The 25,444-nt window shown below is 44.5% G+C and overlaps 4 protein-coding genes across 4 annotated transcripts; all 4 read right to left on the bottom strand.

The window, feature by feature from the left end:
- Positions 1-2,895: 2,895 nt before the first annotated feature.
- LOC133923576 (defensin-like protein CAL1) lies at positions 2,896-3,536 on the bottom strand. The gene is made up of 2 exons (XM_062368857.1): positions 3,273-3,536; positions 2,896-3,160 (listed from the first exon to the last, which is right to left on the bottom strand). Exons 1-2 carry the CDS (start codon positions 3,337-3,339, stop codon positions 2,982-2,984), a joined length of 246 nt encoding a protein of 81 aa, XP_062224841.1. The 5' UTR covers positions 3,340-3,536; the 3' UTR covers positions 2,896-2,981.
- A 1,179-nt stretch (positions 3,537-4,715) lies between these two features.
- Positions 4,716-10,238, bottom strand: LOC133924604 (IAA-amino acid hydrolase ILR1-like 5). Its single transcript, XM_062370215.1, has 5 exons — positions 9,841-10,238; positions 9,546-9,671; positions 6,740-7,054; positions 5,708-5,836; positions 4,716-5,295 (listed from the first exon to the last, which is right to left on the bottom strand). The coding sequence occupies exons 1-5, from the start codon at positions 10,147-10,149 to the stop codon at positions 4,900-4,902; spliced, it is 1,275 nt and encodes a 424-aa protein (XP_062226199.1). The 5' UTR covers positions 10,150-10,238; the 3' UTR covers positions 4,716-4,899.
- Positions 10,239-13,701: 3,463 nt separating this feature from the next.
- LOC133924603 (zeaxanthin 4-ketolase-like) lies at positions 13,702-18,757 on the bottom strand. The gene is given in 4 exon segments (XM_062370214.1): positions 13,702-14,366; positions 15,048-17,047; positions 18,170-18,379; positions 18,382-18,757. Coding segments are annotated over 3 exon segments (567 nt in total). The 5' UTR covers positions 18,644-18,757; the 3' UTR covers positions 13,702-14,366; positions 15,048-16,952.
- An 802-nt stretch (positions 18,758-19,559) lies between these two features.
- On the bottom strand, positions 19,560-24,619 carry LOC133925552 (uncharacterized). Its single transcript, XM_062371441.1, has 6 exons — positions 22,361-24,619; positions 22,119-22,245; positions 20,500-20,601; positions 20,329-20,379; positions 19,758-19,911; positions 19,560-19,714 (listed from the first exon to the last, which is right to left on the bottom strand). Exons 1-6 carry the CDS (start codon positions 24,340-24,342, stop codon positions 19,560-19,562), a joined length of 2,571 nt encoding a protein of 856 aa, XP_062227425.1. The 5' UTR covers positions 24,343-24,619.
- Between the last annotated feature and the right edge of the window lie 825 nt (positions 24,620-25,444).

The raw sequence follows: 25,444 nt of genomic DNA, 5'->3' as shown, positions 1-25,444 counted from the left end.
ATCGGGAATAGAACATTCTTTCCTACGTGGAATATTGTAGAGGGGCGCACTTGATATGGACGGGACACTTTCCTCGATCCATGTCATCGTAAAAGACAGAATCGTGTTGTCCGAAAACTCAAAAACTTTTGGCACGGGACGTACGCGATTCTTCCTACCGGCCGTGAGCGACGTGTAACCGGTACGACCCACTGGGAGCATGTACTTAACCAGCACTAAAGACAACCGGTCGAATGATGGAATCGATCTCCTTTTGGTGCCGACGTGCCGCCAATTGGAAACATTTCCAAGCTTCTTGTTTGCGTATGCATGCGTAGACCTTCTCAGTTTTTATTCGGCTCCGAAAGCATGCAAGCACCTTATCTCTGAGCTAGCGTATCTCGCGTTATGTGGCAGCGGAGGCGGACACGAATCGGCCGTTGCAGCGGTCGCGGTGGAACGTCCCACGTCCACCGATCCGGCTATACGTCCGCCGAGCGCTGAACACACATGAGATTGCTTCTTGCTTGGATGGATCAGACGCTCATATACACATGCATCAACTTGCGGAAGTACCAAAGACCAGGGGCTTGATGTAGTACCGTGTCCGACGGTACTGTAAGTAATATGTATGTTTTTAAAAAATTCGTTTCGAAAAGAAAGTGTATGGCTTTGATCATGCTACTGCTTAGCACTTCCGCGCGTACGAAAGATGTAGAAACTTGGGGCATCCTTGCTCATAAGATGCATCCAAACACAGTACTTATGACAAGACGGATACTGCTACAGGAATGATTTAATAGGACACTCATATTCAGACAGTTCTATAGAATCGTCTTTATAAATATTATCATAGATGGCTTAAAAAATAATCGTCTGTAATGATACCGGAACGTACTCAGAAGTAGTGGAACATTTTTAGTATAAACAATTTTCATTTAGAATCGTCTATATTATTAATACAGATGGCTTATATTTAAAGCCATCTTTAATATAATAAATATCACAAACGGCTCCAAAAAGGAACCGTTTGTACCAACTGAGTGTCCCACTTTACACCTGAACTTCGCGACACGCAAAACCCCCCACGCGTTTCAACCTGTCTGTACTAATCCATCGCCTATTAGTACACCCTCAACTGAGAACCATCCATAGAACCCTAGCCGCCGCCTCCTCTGCCTTCGCCTCCCTTCCGATGGCCAGATCCGCAAACGCTGATCGCCTCCCTCCCTCCTATAGAACAGGTGATCTCCTGTGTACGAGCTCTACTCCACTAGCCGGATCAGACTGCAAGAACCCATCGTGGTGCCGATGAAGATTGTGGCCGCCGCCGACGCGGCCGGCTACACGGGCCCGACGTTCTCTGCCGCAGTGCCCGAGTTGAGCTCCCTCCCCTTTCCGGCATTCGTCCTCTGGTGTGTGGAGACCGAGGCCACCCGCGTCCTGCAGTGCCTCCTTCGCATCGGCGAGCTCACCTAATGACCCCCACGGGCCAACACCGGGCCAACGTCCGCTACTCTGAAGCACCCTTCTGCTTCGTCTATTCTCCTCTCCCTTGTCTCAGGTGGTTCCCTATTGATGGATGGATGAATGCAAAGATGGGTCGATGGCTGGTTTGCGCTTGATGGGTGGTTGGATCCGATCGAAAGCTTTTCCAGATCAGATCTCCCGATAACCGTTCCGATCAACCTCTTCTGGTATTTTTTTTTCAGAGGAAGGGTTGGGGAACGAGCAATCGGTGGATGGATTTGGTGGTGGTTAGGTTCACATGTTTGGTGATCATTGGAATAATTGAAGGTACTGTGTGGGTGTGATTTGTTTGTTTTGTGGTCATGTGTTGTTAGGTGAGTGAGTTATGAACCAAGTTATGTGATATAGTGGTCAGGCAAAGGTCATATGTAAGATGTCTTACGAAGTTTGTATCTGTCAGTTTATTAAGCTGTGATATTTATCAGTGGTAAAATTATATATATAAATCTCTCTATTCATGCTCTGTGTGTTCATCTTTAAACGCCCTTGATTGATCTAACCTGTCAATCCTTGAGGTTGGTTGTTCTAAGCATTCTTCTAGGGGAAGAGCCGAGCTGATGAACACCCGCTGGTGTAGCAAGCAACCGTAGCAGATGCTGATTTTATTTTTTTGGTTTTTTAAGTTAGTACAAATGTTTCTAAACTACGAGCCATCTGTACTCTTCCTAGTTTATAGATGGCTTGAAGTTACGAGCCGTCTGTGATATCCCCTAATACAAACGGCTCTAGTTATGAGCTGTCTGTACAAATCTTTTGTACAGATAGTTCAAAACTTGTCTGTATAAATTCGATTTGTACATACTCTTTTTCACAAATGGTTCAAAAAAGCGTTCCACACGGAGATTCCGAACCGTTGTACAAATGTTTTCTCTAGTAGTGGAAGTTTGGTTTATCACGCCTCCTAAATTTTAGACATGTGACAACGTTAGCGGCAGCAAGGCTATGGTTTTGGGGTTAGCGGTGGTGGTTTTCTAGCGGATAGTAGGCTTAGAGAAAAGCCGGTCTAACGGAAGAGGCAAGCGCGGGGGTGGAGTAGCGAGGTGGAGGGACGTTGCTGGCTAAGGACTGCGGAGGATGGCTGATGTGAGGTGTCGAGGCGGGGTGAGTAGAAACAGCTGGCAAAATCGGATTAGTGCGGTAACTGGCGGCGACAATGGGAGCACCGTCAGAGACGAGTGGAGGCAAGGGAGCGAAGCCAGCGTAGGGAGGTGGGGTGTTAAGATTCGCTTGAATTTTAAAAAAAAACAGATATCTGTTTTTTAGCATCCACATTAGTTTATTATTCCAGCTAATTGAAACACCTTACAAACTAAACCAAAGCACGTGGAAGCGGCACACGACACAGACACAGACACGAACACGGGAGCGTAACAAAGACACGACGTATGCGACAGTGACCACGTACGCAACAGCAGATTAATGGGATGGTCCTAGCGAGGCCGTGCAGTCTTGCTGGCAGATCGTACATGCAGCTAGCAGAGCCTCTTGCAGTAGCACTTGCGCTCCATGCCGTGCCACCGGCAGTCGCCCCAGGGGAAGCCCTCCGTGTTGCACACGTGCCGGCAGTTCCGCTCCCTCATGCAGCCCCCCACGAACCTGTGGCTCTGCGACAGGCAGTGCCTCGCCTCCGCCACCCTCGTCGTCCCCATCTCTGCATGCACACACGTACGCACGCGCCATCAGAAACGAGTTACAAACCAAGACGCCTGCTCGTGCAGCACATGCATCCATACGACGATTACACATCGATGACGAGAACGCACCTGAGGTGACGAGGAGCAACAGGAAGAAGAGGACGGATGCGGCCATGCGGCGGGAGGTCCAAGCCATTTCGCTGCCTACTCGGACTGCTTTTGACACACGGGAGTGACTGGGTATATATGTGCTGCTACTATTACTTCCGACTGGACTGATTGGCACGACGGCGACGGCGACGGTAGGGGTTTATATAGGGCTTAGAGCGCTGGTTCGAAATCCTAATCCGCCATTTCCTTTCGCCAATACTTGGAACGGCAAAGCTGAGTAGGTAGTACGTTTTCTAATGCAACCAGGGCGAGGGCGGTGCAAGAGTTGGACCTTTGCTCTTCGTGTTCCCGACAATCTCGCCCCGGCACAAGTAAAATACTTACCTTGCTCCCACAGTCACAGGCTCACAGGTCCAGAAAGAAATAGTATTGTGCACCGTTCTAGAGGAGGCGCGTCAGTGCATGCGTGGATGCCTTTGGATTTTGTAGCGTAGATCGAGGCAGGGCAGGGGTCATGCGTGTTCGTGCTTGGCAGGCTACGGCTTCAGGAGCAGCAGAGCACGGGTCGCTACAATAATCCATCCCGTTTTTGTCATCTTTTACTTCGTTACGGGAGCTACCGACCTGACAGAATGCTAGGGTAATGGGCGGTACACGTCATCACCATCAGGAACGGATGCGAGTGAATCGAGCAGGAGCTAGCAGCCCGAGTCCAGTTCAATTTTGGCCTAGCCCCCGGATAGCCCGTTAGCTGTATTGGACACACCTCGTACCCTCAGGCGACGGCACGGGCGCAGCATGCCAAAATGTCACCGCGCAAGCTGAAGAGCGCGTAATAGGCGATGGTTTGTTCAGTTAGCATCTACGATACATTTTAGTCAGGAAGAAAATGCTATGATATGACAGTATACTTCTTCTGGAGTTTATTCATCAGTCTCCGCGCCTATACGGTCGCTGTTGATGTTGTGATAGAGATATGATGATACAACTCTATTCATCATGGTTCAAATCCTGATATCCAAGATTTATACACTTTTTGGCGGTATTATTAATATGTGATAAAAGCACACTTATGATATGGTAGTATACTTCTTCTAGAGTTTATTCATCAAAGTCTCTGTGCCCATGCGGTTGCTGTTGATGTTGTGATGGAGATATGATGATACAACTTAATTCATCAGGGTTCAAATCTTGATATCTAAGATTTATACACTTTTTGGCGGTATTATTAGTATGTGATAAAAGCACGCTCGCGAACAGGGATTAAAATTTCGTCAAAATTTTACGAATTTCGGTAATTTCGATAGTGAACGAAATATTTTATTCTGAAATTTTCTTTTACTGACATGTGACGCTCACGGAGCAGAGAACGAAAAATAATCAAAATTTCACGAATTTCGATCTTTTCGCCGATGAACGGAAAAAATTGTAAAACAAAATTGAAATCCCTGCTGGAGGATATATGAGCGTGGTGTGCATCACCTTGTAATAATTTTTTTTTGACAAAGTTAGTATACTTCCTTAAAATGTCATCTAAAAGGTGTCATTTTGTGATACTTTTTCTAAAGTACACGTGGTTTCGTGAAATTTACTCATAAATTTAGTGTCTTTATACATATCAACCCATTCTTTCAACTCAAGACCATCAATGCGAATGCAAGGCTCCTTCGTTCAGAGTGGGGCTCTCAGTAAGATATATCTCTGCAATCGCAGTATGCACTGCAGCCCCAATTGGAATGACATCCTCATCAACGAAGAAATGTGGGTTGTGAACTGAGTGAACGGAACCAGCTTTCTCATTTCTAATACCAATGCCAAACATAACACCGGGAACTAGCTGCTGGTAGAAAGCGAAGTCTTCGCCCGCCATGATCTTCTCTCCGGGCTTCACCTTGTCCGGACCAAGCAAGCGTCTGCCAACATCCTCTACATGGTGATGCAGCTTTTCATCATTCACAACAGCAGGGTACATTGGATAGTCCTCACTCTTTATCTTGACAACTCCCTTACATCTATGCACGGCAGCCTGCCCTTCTACTACCTGGAAAAAGGGAGAGTGCCCAGTTCATTTGAATCACACTAAGTGCACAACTGTTTAGCAGAAGCATAAGATTTTCTGAGAATTAGGCACACACTGATGCAACTTCTTTAAGGGACACACTAACACAGTTTTGACAAGACCAGCATCAATGTTGCAAACCGTCATTCACATAAAGAAAACATGACCTGCCAACTTATGTGTGTTTATGCATACGAGAATGACAAAATAAATGGAACCATACGTGTGTATGGGGGCAATTACAGTTGATTGCATATGTAGTTTCAAAGCAATTATCAGAGAAAATGCATCAGATGCAGTCAGTGCTACAAAGGTACTAGTGCGTTCACAAGACAGACATATTATGATAAAATAATTCTAGTAAATAAAATGTGTGATATATGATCATACTAACCTCTTTAACCCTTTTTTGTAGACGGTAAAGGCCTTCAGTAGTGAGGCTCCTCAAAGTACCTCCAAATTCAACAATGGCAGGGGTGGCATCAAGGGCTTTTCCACCTTTGACATAGGTAACCGAGAGCACCTGAATAGAATAAATATACATCAACACAAGGATGTTGTGGGCTTTATGCCACAAGAAAATTTTGTTCGATAGCATTCTTGAAAGTGGAAACATTGATTCCCCACAGGTTGATCACACCCGAATAAACCAACTATCAAGTTCATTGGCCCTGATGGAAGGTAGAAGCACCCTCTCAACTAGAGTGAGAACTATGCGTAACCATGAGTATCATGCCCAGTAGTCAACAAAAAACAAGTTTCCATATCCCCATAAGTTAGTCTGCAAGAAATCAGCAATGTTGGTGCACCATGAGTGCCTACATTCCACAGTAAAACAAATGCAGCATCAAGAGTTCAAGACTATATGATAGTTGCTGGAAACGATCCTTTTGTCTGAAAAAAAGTCGAACTTATGGGGATCATCGTGGACCATTACAACCGAGCCAGATCGCTCCTTTAATCTATGTCTTTCCTTGAGTTGTTGTTGTTCTTTTATGTAATCTTTAGGTTTCATAGCTTTGGCCTTTGGCGGTATCAATGACCCCTCGGGTCGTTGTGAAATTTGTGAAACTTTTCTACTTAATACAAATATGGGCAGCTCTCCTGCGTATTCGAGAAAAAAAAAGATGAACTAGCAGCTGGCAAATCAACCTGTTATTATATCTAGTCTTAATTAGTTGATGATTAATCTTTAGCAACAGGGTGTACTACTATAAAGGGACAACCATTCACCAAGCCACAATTAACTGTGTAGAAACAGATCTAGTGTTCCTTCTATTGATAAATAAAGAGCAGTGGGGAAAATCTTTTATCGGCATCACTCGATTTTATTTTACTTTCTGATCTAGGTTTATGCGCAATACTTCTCTATGAAGTGCTAAAGAAATTCGCAAAGCAAAATAGTAGTACCAAGAGCAGTACATACTTGACTGTGAAGAGGATTATCTTCTCTGGAAATGAGCTGCTGCAGGGACAGGATGGCGAATGATGCAGCAACAATAGGATCCATGTTTAAGTGTGGGGTTTCAGCCTTTCCAGTTTTACCTTCTATTTTCGCTTCATAGAAACATACAGCGGCTTGTGTAGGTCCTGGATGAGCTGCTATTACACCAGTTGGCATACGATAGTCGACATGCATGGCAAATATGGCTTTGACACCATCAATAACACCTTCTTTTATCATATGAGATGCACCTGCACCACCTTCCTCGGCAGGTTGAAAAAGGAGTCTCACTGTTCCCTACACCGTAAAAAATATCCATTAATTAATTACTCCCTGTAAAATCTCAATGAAAAGCTATTCGCAAACCATACAAGGGATATTTCAAATATGTGTAGTTAAAGTATGAGTGAATTACACAAAACTACAACTATTGTATTATTTGTAACACAAAACTACAACTATTGTACCTACTAACACAAAACTACAAGTTTTATACACCAATTTCATACATAACTTGATTTTTGTTATGTCTGCCTTCGAAATTCACTGTTCATAGGTACTGTTCATCTATAAAAAATCAAACTTTTTGTATGTGTTTCATAATCCATGTGCAACTCATTTTAATTGGATTCACCTGAAAAAGCCTGTGTACAAGTTAAACTAAAATTCTTCAAAAAAACTACTTTTATAACTTCTAAAAATTATTAGGGTCTCAAATAAAATCATAAAATCTGGAAAATTTCACCAATATTTTCTTATATGATGGACTAATTTATAAATTACAGTCCTAAGTTATATGGTGAAAAAGTGAGACCCTAACAATTGTTAGAAGTTATAAAAATAGTGTTTTTAGATAATTTTAGTTTAAGTTCTATACATGCTTTTTGGATAAATCCAATTAAAATGGGTTGCACATGGATTATGGAACACATAAAAAAATTTCTAGAATTTTTAGAGAAACGAAAAACTACTGATTTTTGTATTGGTGAACAATGAATTTCTATGACAGAGATAACGGAAATCCGGTTAAGTGTGAAGCTGGTGGACAAAACTTATAATTTTGTGTTATTAGGCACAATAGTTGTAGTTTTGTGTTATAAATGGCATAATAGTTGTAGTTTTGTGCAATTCACTCTTAAAGTATCTAACTTACGTAACTTGTATACTTCATTTAGTTAAAGTAACTTCATTCAGTCTTCTACTAAAACTTCCTATCAATTAGATTGCACTTGGTATGAATTGAAGTTCCACAAATACAACACAAACCACCAAATGAAGAAAAAGAGAAGGAAAGACACTTGCCTCCAGGGTTCGAAAATTCGACAGTTACCGAGCAAAAATCGCGATAATCGGCCATCTCGGTCCGGCTCAGTTTCATAAACCGAACGGTAACCGAATTTGAATTAAAAAAATTCGAAAAAATAAAAATAAAAAAATTCAAAAAAATCTTTAAAAAACTAGACACAATTCGAAGACCTTCTGTGAAAAAAAAAATTCAAAAATAATGTCGTTTGCATCATATTCTATAGGGAGGAAGTTTTTAAAAAATGAAAAAAGTTGAAGCGTGCGGCTCAGTTATTAACTCATGTTAAGGAAAAGTTTAACATGCAAACACATATTTTTTTTGTAGAACGTATCTTAAGAGGATCTTTAAAATTGATTTCACTTTATTTAGAGTTTTATTAATTTCGCTATGATTTTTACAAAGTTCACAAGCATAAAGTGAATATGTTAAAAAACAGCACTGTAATTAACTTTTTCATGTCTACTATTATTTTTCCTATGTAAATCATAGTACAAATAAACTAATAAAAATGGTTTCACTATTTTTTGAGGTGTGATGGGTCAGTTATGAATTAATCTAGTCGCAATATATTTACACAATCCTGCATGTTACAATAACTAATTCATGAGCTCATGTATTTTTAAAAGACATAGGATCATGTAAGAAGACTAACAAAATTAGTTTCATGATTTTTGGATTAGAAAAGAGTAAACTATGCATTTAACTTGGTTTAACAAATACATTTTCTCACAGAAAATTTTGAACTTTTTTATGAGTATAAATACTTTTATCATGTAGATTATGTTACAAGGAAACCAACAAAATTTGTTTCACTTGATTTGAAGCTCAGATGAATTAGTTATTGATTTTACAAGATTGAGATAATTTTTGGGTTTTTTTGCTGAACTTCACTGAAAATCGAGAAAACCGCTCGATAAATTGAGAAAACCGAGCGGTTACCAACGATGCAGAAAATTCGAGAAAAACGCTCGATAAATCGTAAAAACCGTTCAGTAACCGGTTACTGAGCGGGTAAAATCGCAATTTTCCCCCAAAATTCAAATTTATTCAAATGAATTTTGTCCGAATCTTTTTGAAATTCGACCAGTAACCACGGTAATCACGAATTTTCGGTAACAAAAACCCTACTTGACTCTGCTCAATCAGAGGCAAAGAAACTCAATAATAGGATAATGAAATATCTTTAAATTCTAGGACCTGCTCCCCATTAGAAATTACTGCAACTAAAACCAGGGTGTTAAAAACCAGCAAGTTGCTGATATTCAATATCGTCACACTGTACAATAAATATTCAGGCTATCCTACCATTGTGCTAAAGAGAGGAACCGAAGGATTAGAAAAATGGCATGTGTTACATGAGGATTGCGGGACAAAGGTCAGGCACTTTTTTAAACTGCCTCTGCTAAAAGGTCGAAATAGAACCGAAGAACCCAAGTTCCGGAACAACTCAAAATTAGAACATAACTGTGCGCAGGTAGTTACCTTGAGCTGATCCTTACGCTGATTGAGTAGCTTTGCTGCCCCCAGGAGCATCGCTGTGTGCACATCATGCCCGCAGGCGTGCATCACGCCGTCCACTTTGCTCTTGTACTCCCACTCCACTAATTCCTGACGTCACAACCAAAAGAATGAAATCGTTTGAACGGAAGATCTGCCTTCTCCCTTCCGCCATCCTAAAACGCAGAATCATTTTCTACTACCATTGAATGTCGTATTCATAACCCTAGGACCCAAGCGAAACATGAGCAGCATTAGAAAAGGGCGCAGGGCGAGGGACCTGGAGCGGGAGCGCGTCCATGTCGGCGCGGAGGGCGACGAAGGGGGGCCGGCCGGAGCCGACTTCGGCGACGACGCCGGTTCCTGCGACGGTGCGGGCGGGGAGGCCGAGGCGTTCGAGCTCCTCGCGGACGAGGGCGCTGGTGCGGTGCTCCCGGAACGCGAGCTCCGGGTGGGCGTGGATGCGCCGCCGCACGCCCACCATCCACTCCCGCTCCCCCGCCGCGCGTCGCAGCAGCTCGTCCCCGTACTCCGCCGCAGAGGCGGCGGAGAGAGAGAGGAGGAGCAGCAAGAGGAGAGGGCTGACCATGCTGGTTTCGTACCCTCGCGGCCGGTCGGGGCTCAGAGTCAGAGGTGGTTAGGTTAGGCGGGGGAAATGGCTTGCCGTCGCGGGAGAAAGCGGACGGTGTGCTTCCCGGTCCCAGCTGTCAGAGAGGATGCGTGAGTCTGTAGAGAATTGCCGCTGCTGTGGATGACGCATGCCCATACGTGATTCAGCTGTCTCAATTCTATTCGCCTGTGCTGACGTTTTCTAGTGCTTGTTCGGTAAGTGCGATTTCGAAGGTAAATTGATTTACTTCAGTATTTTATTAGCTGAATATCCATGTGTTATAACAAAAATTGAAAATTTGTGGGGAACTGTAATGTCGAGCAGGGAGGATCGAGGAGGGCTGATGCAGATCGTGTGTGGAGGAGGTTGGGGGTGGCGGGCCGGTGGTTAGGAAGGGAAGGAGCGGTGATTGTGTTCGGGTTTTATTTTTATGTGATTGGATGGTTTTTTATCTGTTTTTTTTTTGTTTTTTATTAGATGGAGTAAAAGAAAGTGGGAGAGCAGGACGTGAAGACAGGATATAGAGTGTACGGGAATTACTATGTATTTTTTTAAAGTAGTAAAGAAGTGTGTGTATATAACTTAGATGATGTTTCCATATCCCTATCTACTCGGTCGCCGAGCAGGATTGCTCGGCCATCAAGTAGGTCTTGACCAGCCAAAAAGGTGCCTCGGCTGTCAAGCAGGATTGCAAGGCAAAGGCACGTTTGGATTCTACGCAGCCCTTCCCTATAAGTTGTTGTCATGCCAAATACTTTTTCGTGCCTGCAATTCAACCAAATGTGGCGATAAAATGAACTATAGGTCTAGGCGAGTCGACGTAAGAGGCCAGGCGAGCCAGTATTTAGCGAGGCAAGCATGACTTCCATCCAAACGTGTCCAAAATCTCTTTTGAATGGCATTGTATTTTGGAAACAGAGCCTCCGTGGCTAACACAATATAGGCTTGCTCAGTTGCTCTGATGCTCTTTGGCACATAGCTGGTATACTACTCTCATCTATCTAAGCATTCTAAACATAGCCTGCATAACAATGGTCTTTAACAGTCGATGATATTCTATTTTATGATGCCCTTATGAAATATTTGCATCGAACCTTTACAAACCTCCATTCTTTTCGTATCTATCTGCATCTTCCTTTTTTGTCATAACCCTGGTGTTGCTTGAAATCACCTGCTTGTCAGCTCCTAATATGTTCAGTAAGAAATCCAAGATGAAATAGTTGTAAGGCACACAGAAGACAGGATCACAGGAACAAAGATTTTTGGTTTTTTGGTCCAACTACACTTGGGAGCTAAATAAATCACATTTGGAATGCTGCATGGTCCTAATCGAAGAGAGCAGCTTAGCTCAGGGTGGGCTAAGACAATAAAATTTTCCATAAATTGACTGCCATAATTAAGCTAGACATGCTTGGTACTCAGGATTGGACGCCATATTTGGCCACTCCAATCCTTGATGTGTAGCCTGACGTTTTCACGTCAATTTGACAAGAAAATGAGTGATTTATTTAATCTTTCAAATCACTTGAATACAATATACAAACCATCAAATCAAACCATAAAACGAATCAAAATCCAAGGAAAAATGATAAATCAGTGGAACCAGAGTTACTTTCAAATCTGACTAATGCCTCACGCCTATCTATCCTGGAAAAATCCAAACACTCCAAATGCAGATTATTCTTCTATGTTTTCTAACTATCAGATAAAGCTACTGGGAATGCAATGTACATCGCAAGTGGAAAGACTTTGATCACAAAGCAAGGCCTTCCTTCCGAAATGAGAATCCGCTAGACTTATGCACCACGGTGGTCTTTACAGTAGCAATTTTTATGGGCTTTTCAACGTCGCTTGTGATCGTATTTGGCTTGAAGTATATTACCTTCTGTTCCTTGGCACTCTTCGGGAACAATTCAAATCCCTAGATGTCGGTGATATAGGATCTAGGGGTTCCTGAGTCCCGAGACCAGGACAGCAGAGTGACACGTAGCGCTCTCCCTCGAGGATTATCTCCCTGAGGTCCGAGAAGACCAAGCTCCCTGAGGTCCGAGAAGACCAAGTTCTGGGAGAGGGTGCTCGGGGCCAAGAACAGTGGTCCCCGAGTACCCGAGTTCCCCGACGACCCGAGAAGATAAAGTTCCGGGAGAGGGTGCTCGGGGCCATGAACAGTGGTCCCCGAGTACCCGAGTTCCCCGATGACAAGAGAAGTCAGTTCCGGGAGAGAGTGCTCGGGGCCATGAACAGTGGTCCCCGAGCACCCGAGTTCTCCGAGGACCCAAGCAGTTAAGTACCGGGAGAGGGCGCTCGGGGCCATGAGCAGCGGTCCCCGAGCACCTGAGTTCCCCGAGGACCAAAGAAAGAGCATATCCGGCAGAGAGTGCTCGGGGCTGTGAGCAGTAGTCCCCGAGCACTCACAGTTCCCCGAGGGCCTGAAAAGCCCCTTGCCGGTGGACCCCTCCAGGGCTCGGCGGTTAGGTGTCATTTGGTGAGAGGCCCGATGCTACATTTAAGAGGGCGTGTGGCCTGTCACTTCCAACCACTCCCCACACGCCTGCTGTCAGTCCCTGCCACGGTCTGGCGGGGAGGCGTGGGGGCATTTAATGCACAGGTCCCATCGCGTGTCATCCGGCGCGCCTCGGGATAACGTCGCAGGGTTCGAGGCATATCGCCTGCCCCCTGCTGTGTCAGGCTCGCTCTGACCGGGCGGGCACGCGAGGCTGCTCGGCCGCTGCCCGGCGGGCCCTCCCTGCAGCACCCGCTGAAAAGCGGGATGATAACGACGAAGACCGGACGAGGGCGCGTTTTCAACCCTCCCCGTCACCTTAAGCTGCTGCGCATGATGGTTGTTTTCCATTTATGGCGCCTTAGAACTTGCGCCATCCTTTTTGGGCACGCCTCCCGTCCCGACGGGTATAAAAGAGGGGCGGGCTCCTCGAAAAAGGGAGGAGATCGATAGAGATAGACGGATTCAAGAGGCTCTAACATCGGACAACCAATAACTCTCAGGACCAAGACAAGCCGACGAAGAACAAGGAGCACGAAGCTCTAGACTTAGACAAACATTCTTGTAACACAGCAGATCCTCAGAGAGACATTCCCTGAGCATTTATAGCATACACACAGGAGTAGAGTATTACGCTCCGTGCGGCCCGAACCTGTCCAAAAATCCCCTGAGCATTTATTTTCTCTAGCATCCGATCATCAACTCCACCTGCATCTCATTTACTCCCATTATTTCACATACGAGGCGGATTCAGAATCATCCCCCGACCGAATCTCAAAGGGGGTCCCCAGGATCCCCGCTCGAGGAGTTCATCCTCCGACACTAGAATATGGACACCATCAAATAGGAGATTTAGCATCAACAGATTTAAATCACCTAAAAGGAGAACAAACTGAAAATGGGGCATATACCTTCACTGGTTTGTTTTCAGATTGAGCTGGATGCAAAAGCTTGAGCTTTTCACTGGCTTCATATAGAATGAGGAACAGTGATGGATCATCAAAAGAACAACAAACGACAACAAAACAAAGGCAATGTATCTTTACTCGATAACTTTACATGAATGAATAAACAAAAATGATTGATTGTGCACATTAGCCATCGGTATTAATGATCTGCCCAATTGAAAAAACTTGGTGTTTATTCCATCTTTTATACCTCCCGCTAGTTGGCAAAGGTATCATATACCAGCATTAGCCACATCCTATTCAGTAAACACAAGATGTTAGGAGAATTACATGATGACATGGCTCACTAATACTCACACCTACATCCAGCTACCTGTTTGTTCTCAAGAAAAAACAAGGTTAGGATAATCGAAGAATTTTGACAATAGTTCATGAACAAGTTTAAGAGAATGCTAAAGCTCACCAATCCAGCAAAAATTTGTTGAATTACCTCAATGTCAAATCCAATTTGATACATGTCATCTTTAACTTCAAAGACCTTCACATATAGAACAAAACCATATGAATATCTTGAAACGAGGATAGCTAAATTATATTTCACATATTTACAAATTACAAGTATATGGTATATGTTCAAGATACACACACAAACAAAATTTATTACCCAAGTTATAGTGTCATACCCGTGAAATTGTATCCATTGATGGTGTGCCTAAGAGATTAGTCATCAAGTCTAACTGATGGACAACATTTTTACCAGGAAATAAAGGCTTCCCTGTCAATACCTACGCAAAGATGCATACAATGCTCTAAACCTCAATAGTTGGTGTATACTGTTTTAGGGGAAGAATAATATAATACACATTAACATATTACGCAAAAATCAAAATCCTGCCAATAATTTACGTAATAGTAAAACGCTTTCACCATCCGAATAGTAAGAAAAGCACATCTGATTATTGGAAAATATGTTATTCAACATGCTATTGGTTCTTATTTGTGTGTAATACAAAATGAACAAAAAAGAAAAATGGATCATGTAGTAGAAAATAACATATAGAGCAAGAAAGAACAACTTAGATCTCTAAAAAAAAGGGCAGAGAGTTTATCAAACCATATCTCTCACATGTGAAATGAACTTGGAGAAATCCTAGCACATATTTATTTGTATGTCCAAATTAGTTGGGCAGAACCATAAAAAAATTTATTCATAAGGAGATGCAAACAAAAGCATCTCTGCATGAATGGGAGCTAGTATCATAGGCAAAAGTGACATGAGAATGGTAAAATAAATAAAAAAAATCATCATAGAACATATTACCAAAGAAAATGAAAATTAATTATATGCTTATATAATCACAATCGGTAACTCAATACTATGAGGACCATTGAACATTATTTCTCATAGCTAAAACTGAATCATATTTCTGTCATTATAAATGATATGAATGAATTATGAAGCTCACCTTTGAGAAGAAGGATCCACAGAGCTCTGGTGCTCTATACCATCTGGTTGCAACATATTCCTACAAGGAACATGTTTTAACATACCGTCCAGAAGACTGTTGTTGGGCTATCATTGAATGCAAGTGCTAGCCCAAAGTCACATCTCTTCAATTTGCAGTTAGAATTAGATAGAATATTTTTGAGCTTCAGGTCATGGTGATAAATATTAGCTGCAGTTACATAAGTTCAATATCAGCACAAATGGTGGTTACAAAATGTAAAAGTGATATATGCAGGTACGTAATTTTTTTCACGGATTGTTAATAGAGGAAAAGTAGAAAACATATATGGGTGTTGGCAACTTAATGCCTCCAACAATAAGATGGGTCAAATAATTATTAATCATCCACAGAGAATTCAGAAGTGTATCAGAAGCGAAAAAATTATAATGGAAAGTCAACAGTCACATCATTTGTAGCAGACCAATCATCGTCAAACCCAAAAAAAAAAATCCTCACGCAAATCCTGCACAAACACGTTTTTTCCTCAAATCAGGCTCACACATCACCAATCCCCCGCGTGCCCACGCTCCATACCCTAGAACCCGCTGCCCTGACACGCCCACCACCCTAGATCTGCCCCCGATTCGAACAAATCAACATTCCCCACCACAAAAAAAAACCCCAAAAAATCACTGAAAGAAAGCAAAAACAGAGGAGTGGAAGCACCTGGCTTAATCAGGAGCGCAACATACGAGCCACCTGGGGAACGGAGCGGAAACTCTACGCCTCAGACGTCGCCCGAACCGAGTCGAGACAGATTCTCAGGGATATAAAAGAGACGAGTCCCGCCATGCCGAGGCGCACGCCAAGCACCAACTGCGTAGTCATGGAGGTGTTCGATGTGTTTTGTCTGGCGAGGAGAGGAGCCAAATCGGAGCTTGGTAGTTCAGTGAAAGGCAGCACTGAAGGATTGGGAGTCGTCGTCGATGGGATCTGAAGCGAAGGCCACTTGCTGTCTGGATTGTGGAGGGGAGGGGAGCTGACAAGAGGAGAATCAGGTCCTGATTGCGGTGTGAGGGAGAGTGAGAGAGGAGGAGGTGCGGTGCGAGAGAGAGAGGAGGTGGAGGCAGCGTGGTGTGAGGGAGAGAGAGAGAGGAGGTGGTGGAGGCAAGCACAGTGGGAGGAGGTGGAGGCGACGCAGGGGGATGGGGGTTGGGGGCGTGACACTCAGAAGAAGTTAGGTGGGGGGCCATATGGCGGCGCGGCTCTTTGATAAGAGAAGGAGTGGGCTAGAGACTTGAGACTGACGAGAGACTCGTTAAAGATTTTTTAAGTAGTAAAGATAATGTAGGAGACTCATGTGTCTCGATCGCTCTTCTTTTTTCCCTTTCTTCACTTCTTCTTTTTCCTCCCTTTTCTTGTTCATCATCTTCATCCATAACAAAAAATGTTGGAGAAGACTCTACTGCTTCGCAACCAATGCAAGCCTCCTGAGGCAAGGGTGATGTCTTCATCCGCCCTTGTGTGCAAGGGTGATGTCTTCATCTATCTGATCACTACTAGCTCATCTACTGACAATGTTATGTTGAACATGATGCAACCATTTGATACAAAACGTTCCTGAACAACAGGCAACTCTCTTTTCGCAGTCAACTTTAGAACAAGCTAAAGGTTCAATAAAATGTTGCAAAACAACTATAATGTTATAACATGTTGAGCTGGCAGGTTGTCAGTCTATTCGTATGTGTCGTATAACCGAAAAGAAAGTAATGCGGCGGAAATGAGAGCAAAGGAGATTCAGGGCGCCCCTTATCAAGAAGCAAAATGTACTACAATCTCACTGTTGAAAATAATTCAGCTGAAAATGGCACCTCACTTTGTTCATCCCAAATCCTACTGCATCAATGTGGGGGGCATTGTTGCCTATTCAGGGCACCAAAGAGCTTCATTTAACGAAAATGTGCTCCAGCAAGCAATATCATTGCTTTTTTTGTTCGCAAGTGCTTGTAAACCCATTCCTGAAAATCACTAGAGTAAATTAGTAACAGCAGAACTTTTTTAGAAGTAGAAAATGCTATTCAAATGAAACAACAGCTAAATGTTCTTAACATATCTTCATCTCTTCATCTATGGATAGCTGTGTACCAACATGGTATGATGGATGTGGCTATGCAGCTTTGTAAGTTGTAAACTTGTAATTATGTGCAAGCACCACCTCCCAGACTCCAGTAATGGTGTTTGAAGAGCCTGGAGCCGGATATTTACCACTTATCAAATGAGCTCATGAATAAGACGGTACTAATCAGGCAAAGAGATTTATCTAGTGTTAACTTTTTCAAGAAATTTATCCAGTGTAATATAGCATGCTATAGCCTATAAATAGTGCATCAGTTGTTGATACACACCGATGGAGAAATTTAAACAAGAATGCTTGTAGGAGCTCGAGTGATCATTGAGTCAGAACATAGGCCAATACCGCCAAGCGCCGATGTTCACTTTGATCTTCAAGAACATCTCTGTCAGCATACTGTCACTAGAGGGCTTGCCAACTGCCAAGTACCTACTGATGCCTTCAACTTTATTACTCGTTAATCCACACGAACCTCAGCCACTTTCAAAACAATTAAACATGACCCTTGCCCCCTTCTCAACGCTTGTGATTTAATAATAGTTTCTAGTTTTTGCCCTATAAAACTTTGGACGAAGTTGTCTTAACGTCAAGTGTCCTAACATACTAATTACCACATATCTCAAAGAAACAGCAATGCTCGCACTCATTAGATTCAGAGTTCAGTCTCCAATTTTGCTAATGTGAAGTTAGTGTTAACCACAACTTATAGATTTTTAATAACATCACAAAACGCACATTTCAATCAATCATCACTTCCACGACCTAGAGCATCAGCGAGCATTGGCCGTCGGCAAAATCTGATTACAGTGGATAATTTTCTCGTCATAGTTAATTTCAATCTCATCGACACCCGTCATACCCCAAGTCCAACTCGCTATGCATGATTTCTAGATAAGACTACCCGGAGATGTCAAATAAAATTCGTTATTTGTACATTTGTTGTCAATCCAGACAAGTTATGTGAATCAACTAAATTCCCGTTACTGCATCGAAACACGAAAGCACTCACCTTTCCTCCCACGCATCACGCATGGAACTGCAGCAAGAGATCCATGGCCGCGCGCCGCCGACCCTCGACGTCCAGCACCGACGCCGCGGCCTCCGCCGCCTCGCAAACACCGCTCGAGCGGCGACCTAGGGGCCAAGACGGCGGCACGGGCCGCTTCCGCCGATTGCTCCTCTGCAGGGTGCAATCCCGGAGCCCCTCCTCCACCTCCCCGGCCATCTGCTCCCCCTCCTCGTCCTGCCCCTCGCCGCCGTCCGCCATCGGCTGGTCGTCGACAGACGAGGCGGCGGCCGAGTCAAGGCGGGAGAGGAAGGAGCCGATGGCGGCGTGAGCGTCGCGGAGGGCGGCCACCGCGGCAGCGGCGTGGGATGAGGGCGAGGGGGCGGAGAGCGCGGCCGCGGCTGCCGCGGCGCGGTGGACGGTGGCGGCGAGGTCGGCGAGCGGCGGGGCCGGCTGCGGCGGTAGATCGAGCTCCATGGCTTCGGGCGGGTGCCTTGGAGACGGAGCTGAGGGACTACGATGGCGGCTGAGAGGAGGGGCGGGAGGTGGAAAGAATCCGCGCGGTTTCCTACGGTGGAGGCAGCGGTAACCGCTGGAAACTTCCAGAAGTATCCGAAATAGAGAATGGTTACGTGTACCTTCAGTACGAAATTTGCAGAATAATCCCTTGAAAGCAGAATATATATATATATATAATGGTGCTCGCAGTGTATTTTGAACCACTTAAAAAACAAGTGGCACTTTGAACCATACAATTTACACAAATTTTTCAACTTGCATCATGTCTAAGCAATTAGGCCTTTGACCATCCTCATATGGATAGCATATCCGCCCATCTCAACACCATGTGTTCAACTGGAAAACCGTCCTACAATATATGCATATATCTCTATCTCTATCTCTATCTCTACTACTTAAAAAATATATAGTAGTTGTTGTTCTAAGACAGACAGGATATCCTGCCACCCCCTCCCTAAACTCTAACAGATGGTCCCTCCTCTCTTGTCTTCACACGTCGCACTCACTCTGAGCTCCTCTGAACAAACCATGCATCGCTGTAACCCTCTTCCGCTCCTTCCCTCTCCCCGATCCAATCACACGCGCATGACCACCCCAACCACCGCAACCTTCCTCCATCCCCCTCCCCTCCTCCTAGATCCCGCTCTTTCACACTCTCTTCGTCCTTCATGATCTCTCTACCCTGTTGTCTGCCTGTGGCCTTCGTCGTGGGGCACCTCGATTGGACCCGAAGTCGTGACCAGGGAGAGGAGGATCGCCGCCCCAAGACCGAAAGAAATATCGTGCCTCCTCTAATCACTTGGCAGACAATGGTGTTGGAGATCACGGGCAGCAAGAGGGTCGTGTGCGTGCACGGGGATGCCGGGTGATTCCACTACTTCACCCTCGATCTCACGTCGTCGCCACTACGGGATTCACGTGCCTCCATTGAGGAGCCGCCGTCGGTGATCCTCACACACCGCCCCAGCTCGTGCCTCCTTCTAAAGCCCCAGATCCGAAGGAGGAAGCCCCAGATCTCGTTCGGCTCGACTGGCGTTTGTGATCGAGGCGGCATCAGAATCAGCACACAGACATGCGGCATCAGAATCAGCAACGCGTTTGACCTCCTCCCCTGCAGCGCGTTTCGCCTCCTCGGCAGCGCGCGTGGAAGCGTCGCCGGCGGGCATCATAGGTGGCGGCGGCGATCTAGGGATGGTGGGTGGAAGGTCGCAGGAACGGAATAGTATCTAATACCATGGTAGCACAAATAATCGCGATAGATTAGAACGGTGGTGCACACGTTACATATATAGTCGGACGCATACCAAATCAACCAACACGGTTTATGGAACAACACCGGTGGGATTGGAGCAAGTCACGGCAAATCATAGCGCTAGAAAATAGAAAACAATCTTAACCAATCAGGAGATAGAAACTAACTAAATATAGTCTAACACATAGTCTAAAGTGAAATTTACTAAACATAGTCTAACACATAGTCGTATTATTTTTACTTTCTCGTACCTCCTCATCTACGTTTTAGAACATTTTTCTCTCAAATTTGTAAAGAAAGAATAGAATTATAAGACTATACGAGCGCATTTTTGCACCCAAAAAAAAACGAACAGATGCTAACATGTACAGTAGATCCTATATTACTGAACCTGATGCCTCACGGCAAGCTCCTTCCCAAGCAGGCTCAGCATCTCCATGATCTGAAAAGGAAAACAAATGGCCAATTCGGCGTCACTTCACACATAAAAATCAAGAAAGAAACGCGAGTGTAATTATGTCATCTGACACAGACACATAACTGGATAAATCCGGAATATTACCCCGGGATAGTGCTGAAGAACTGGTGAGTAGTGATCCAGCGCTTTATATGTCTTCCTGAGAAGTCCAAGAAGCAGCTCCACCTCATCGCCAAGAAGATCCACCTGAGGTTCAGTGCAAACAAAGGTAAGTAAGTACTCCTTTTCAGCATTAGGCTTTTGTTCTTGGAGTAACCGGTACCAAGCTCCTTATTTTTTTTAAGAGAAAGTAATTAGCTTATTGATTGCATACGGATAAATCTTATTGTCGTGGATACAAGCCAAACAAGTAAGAAGGGGTATCCGGATCCAAACCCAAAGGGTGGGAATCCCGAAGTCTAGAGAGGATCAACTAGGGCACAAAAGATCCTTTTATTTTGTGTCTAGCACATGATAATTGGATGGACTATTACATCCAAGGGCGAGGGTATTTATGGTCCATGTCTCAATTAATCTTTAAATATTAACAGAAATACTCTAGTACTGGAGCATATTTCGGAGGTACAATGGTCATTTGAATACCTAGTCATAAGGAGCTAATTATATGGTTATCACTATACGAGGGATCCCTGTCGATGTTTCGGATAGAGGAGGCTTCGGTAGGTTCATTGAGTAAGGCTCGCTTTCGAGCGGTCCATGGGAGTCCTAGGTTGAAGCATCCTATGGATGACTTTCGTCCGTAACTCGATATGAAACCTCGCCATAGTTTATTGGGTTGAACCCCTTCTTTGTGCAAAGCTTGCCTTCGCACTGCTAGATAGTTTCTTTCATCGGTACGAAGTGTACCTTCACACCACTCGGTGGCTCCCTTTGTGCCTTAGGTAGCAGCACCATTTTAATCATCATACTTTGTGTTTTATACATGCTTTGTGAACCTTAGACGCACGGGGACGATGTATCTTCCCCCAACACATCTTTTCGAAGACCTCTTTCAATGCTCCTCCTTAGCTTATGTTTTAGATATTAAATACACATCTATGTATGATGAAATTTGACGTGACAAGCAATTAAAATAGAGAATCTTTACAGTACACTATGATACTAGATGATGAAGAGTATCATTGTTGTGATCTAACCATCCATTTTAGTAGATATTATTGTAATTATCTTGATACCCTTAGGGGTAATTACGTCATTGACTGACCGGACTTCGGACTTTCGCCACCCATCATCGACCGATCGACAGAGGGTGGAAATCCTAATAAATGAAATGAACAGAATAAGTGAAAGCTTATCCGAAGAATAAACTAATATTTTGATCTTCCCTAATTAAACATATAATTTACAAGTTTATCATAGTTTTTTTTCCAATCCTACCCTTATGATACCCATGATACTCTTTAATGATACCCATGATACTGATGGGCGATAGAGTATCATTGGACCAATCTAAACCACCTGATAAAGAAAATAGACGATATACACTCATTTAGATGTACTGTAAAAATCCTCTTAAAATAAAGAGGAGTAGTGCCATGTGGAAGAAACAAGTTAGGCTCGAAATCCAAGAGAAGGTTGTGGAATATGTTTTTGCAGCTCTCTAGATACAAGCTATAAACATTATATATTGAGAATGCTATTTCTTAGCATGTTTATTGCATTATCTCTCCTTTAAGAAACAGCTATACTGGGAGCGGCCTAACCTCTGCTTCCGCTGTTTGCAGGTCGTAACATCGCCTGGTGAAAGCCTTCCGGTAAACGAGCTCACTTCTTTTAAGAGAACTCACTTGTTCATCCAAATTCGCCAATTGTTTATCCAAGTCTCCCAATCTGTACAAGGATCATAGTTTAATAGTGATAACTCGCACACACCTCTAAAGCAATTTCCAGGTCATCTTCCAGTTGCCTTATGGCATGAGAAGTTATGGAGTAGAGACTTACAAACCTCAGCACAGATGTTCTCACTTTCCCACAGGCAACAGCTTGAAAATCATCGAACATTTCCTGAAAGTTAGTTAGTGGAATGAACAGACTTTTTTGCAGTTCAAACTGACTCTGTCCACAACTTATGGCATTTGAGACTGTTAAGTTGTTTGCAGCTTGTTTCTCATCATCCAAAGCCGTATGAGCATTTTTCTGATTAGCTCCTTCAAGAAGCATGCTGAAACTTAAAGCTACCTCTCCCGTTTGCAGCTTCCTGTGATATTCCAATCCTTCCTCAACATTGCCACTAGTTGAGTCAGAAACACCATCTTTGTAGTTGTAGGTTGACGTTTCAGCTTGCGGATCACTTTCTTTGGAATTTTGTCTGTCACAATTATCCGTCATACCTAAAGTCTCCTGCTTCACAAGTTTTTTGTCTTGATCAGAATCTACACCTCCATCTTCAGTGGTCATATTGATTTGCATCTTCACCTTTTGTAACTGTTTGATCTTGTCAATCCTGCTGAATTGTCCCAGATTATAGTTAGGCGCACCTTCATCTGGGGATTTGAGCAAACTTAAATTGTGACTATGAATTAAATCCTTTATCACTCCTCCAAAGACAATGCAGTCAATCTCTTCCTTGATATGCCCTTCATTCTGAACCGTTTCTGCAGTGCTCTTCCATTCATTTAGAATTTTGACGACAAAAACCACCTGTACTTCATCTTCGATGAAGGTCCTGACAAGATGTTCAGCAGATTCAACAGCCTGCTTTTTCACCAATTCTTTGAACATGGTACTATATATTTCACAATGTAGTTTACTTGTGATGTCCACCTCTTCTCTTTCTTCTGTCAGCTTTTGTACATTCAGTTTCCTCACCAAATCTCTGAATATTGCTGAGTATAACACATCTTGTAGTTCACATCTGATCTCTGAATGAACCATTTCTTCTGTTAGCTTTTCAGTTTCCTCACGGGAGATACCACGCTCCTCTGAATGATAACGCTCTCTGCTATCTGACGTCTCTTCTGCCGGGATACGCCTTGTTGACCCCATCTGCTTGTTTTCATCCTTCAGATATTCACATTCTTCCGGGCTATTCTCAGTAGCATCGCTGTGTTGATGCAATGTAGGTGGGTGAGATCCTTCTCCCGGAGAAGACGTGCATTTGGATTCCACGTTGATCTCCCGGAGAAAACCCTCGACGACAGTGCCGTATATCTCCTTCTCGGCATCCATGAGCCACTGCTGCTCCTCCATGGCCGTCCTCAGCAAGGGCACCGAACTCTCCATCGCGTCGAACGAGGATGCGACGCTGTCTCTGACGGCGCCGGCATCCAGGACCATCTCCTGGAACTCCATGAGCAGCTGCGCCATGGTGTAGAAGCCGGAGAGTCTCTTTACCCCGTCGCCCTCGTGGCCGGCCTCCTGCAGCCTCGCCATTGGCGACGCCTCACCGCTGACCTTCTGCATGAGCGCCGCCAGCGTGGAGCGCGCGTCCTCCAGCCTGACCCTCATCCTTGACATCTTGCGGTCCACGGAGTCCTTCAGCTCGCCGAACACGGAGCCCTCCTCCGCGACGTCCCGGCGATCGGCGGACGCCGTCTTGCGGCGCGACGGGCTGAGCTGATCCTCGTGTTTCCGGCGCATGTAGTCGCGGTCCTTCTCGGCGACGGCAAGCTCGGCCTCGTCGAGGCGGGCCTGGATCCGGTCGCGCGTCTCGAGGAGATCGTCGAGCAGTCGCTCGTGGCCTTCGTCGTCGGCGCCGCCGTCGGCCTCCATCTCGCCGCGCACGAAGCGGAGGCACCACTCGAGCTGCATGATGGCCAGCTCGGCGAATCGGAGCTTCTGGAAGAGGCACTCCAGATCGCCGTCCTTCCAGAGGCTTTTCTTGTAGGCGTCCTCCATCGCCGCGTTCACCAGCCCCACCATGATGGAGTCCGCCACCTTCACCGACGCCCGCAGCCGGGAGTCGAGGCCGCCGAAGAAAGCGTCCATCGCGCGCGGATCGATGCAGCCGCCTATTCCCACTTCGAGGCTAGTACGTGCTCAGTGATGGCGAGACTCTCTCGCGTCGGGAACGTCTCGGAATTCTGCGCGCACGACGTTGGCATGTTGTGCTCAGGGAGAGGAGCACGCGCGTGCTGCAGGGCGGTCTTGGTCTTCCGAGTTCCGAGACGTTTGCTCGCGGACGTGCGGTTTGGAACGCGCGGCCGCGCGAAACGGAGCAAACAGCGAGAGACGCGCTCTCTAATGACGATATTGTTTTTGGATGCAGGCTAGGCCGTGATTGGTTGTTGTTTGAGGTATTATTCGTATGGACCGTGTGCGCGTATATATATACATGTTGAAAAAATGTTTAGTTGCCCATATCTGTTCGAACAGACTATACTATTTGATTCACCAAATCTGTATTTGTATATACAGATGTAAAAGTAGAGATTGTGATTATTTATTTGCATAAGGATGATTATATGATATTGATAAGTGAATTCGTCTGTATAAACAGATACAGAAGCCTACATTTGTAAAACCAGACTGAAACAATATATACGAATAATCAAACACACTTTTTTTTATGAGATTATATGCATCCACTGAACTGGAACAACCATACAGACAACTAAGATCATCTCCAACCATATTCTTCTCATTTCGTTTCTTTCTCGATTTCCTTTTCCATTCTCATTCCTTTTATTTTCTCTCATCTCCAACAACTTCTCTAAAAAAAATCGTGAAAAAAAATAAGAGAGAATCTTATCCTGAAATGAATAATCTTAAAAATCCCTTCGTGACGGAAACCGTGAAGAGAAACCTGAAGATGATCTAATCACACCCTACTCACCTTTTCAGATCAAGGATCAACGGAGCACCATGGGCTTCCTGAGTCCTGGCACAGATCAGAAACTACAGCTTAAATAATTTGAAGTTAGTAGACGAACCCAGACCCAGACAAATGCAGAAGCATCATCACGCAAATCAGGCCACTCAAAGTGACATTTGGTCGTGAGGGCACTGGGAAGGGCATCCATATATGCACCCGTCACCTATGCTGCTATGCAGAGAGCTGAGAGCCATGCGGAGCAAACGAGGGTACGTC

The sequence above is a fragment of the Phragmites australis genome, chromosome 7 (genome assembly GCF_958298935.1).
Source record: "Phragmites australis chromosome 7, lpPhrAust1.1, whole genome shotgun sequence".
Lineage (NCBI taxonomy): Eukaryota > Viridiplantae > Streptophyta > Magnoliopsida > Poales > Poaceae > Phragmites > Phragmites australis.
Note: the sequence above shows the minus strand (reverse complement) of the source record. Positions and strands in the feature narration are given on the sequence as shown.

Excerpts from the sequence above, each read along its gene's own strand:
- LOC133923576 (XM_062368857.1), bottom strand. The coding sequence starts at position 3,339 with ATGGCTTGGACCTCCCGCCGCATGGCCGCATCCGTCCTCTTCTTCCTG. Across the intron at positions 3,161-3,272 it reads GTTGCTCCTCGTCACCTCAG|AGATGGGGACGACGAGGGTG; the intron begins GTGCGTTCTCGT and ends GTGTGCATGCAG.
- LOC133924604 (XM_062370215.1), bottom strand. The coding sequence starts at position 10,149 with ATGGTCAGCCCTCTCCTCTTGCTGCTCCTCCTCTCTCTCTCCGCCGCC. Across the intron at positions 9,672-9,840 it reads TGGACGCGCTCCCGCTCCAG|GAATTAGTGGAGTGGGAGTA; the intron begins GTCCCTCGCCCT and ends TTGTGACGTCAG. Across the intron at positions 7,055-9,545 it reads AGCGTAAGGATCAGCTCAAG|GGAACAGTGAGACTCCTTTT; the intron begins GTAACTACCTGC and ends TTTACGGTGTAG.
- LOC133925552 (XM_062371441.1), bottom strand. The coding sequence starts at position 24,342 with ATGGACGCTTTCTTCGGCGGCCTCGACTCCCGGCTGCGGGCGTCGGTG. Across the intron at positions 20,602-22,118 it reads TGCAAACAGCGGAAGCAGAG|GTGGATCTTCTTGGCGATGA; the intron begins GTTAGGCCGCTC and ends ACTGAACCTCAG. Across the intron at positions 19,912-20,328 it reads AGCTTGCCGTGAGGCATCAG|ATACTATTCCGTTCCTGCGA; the intron begins GTTCAGTAATAT and ends CCATGGTATTAG.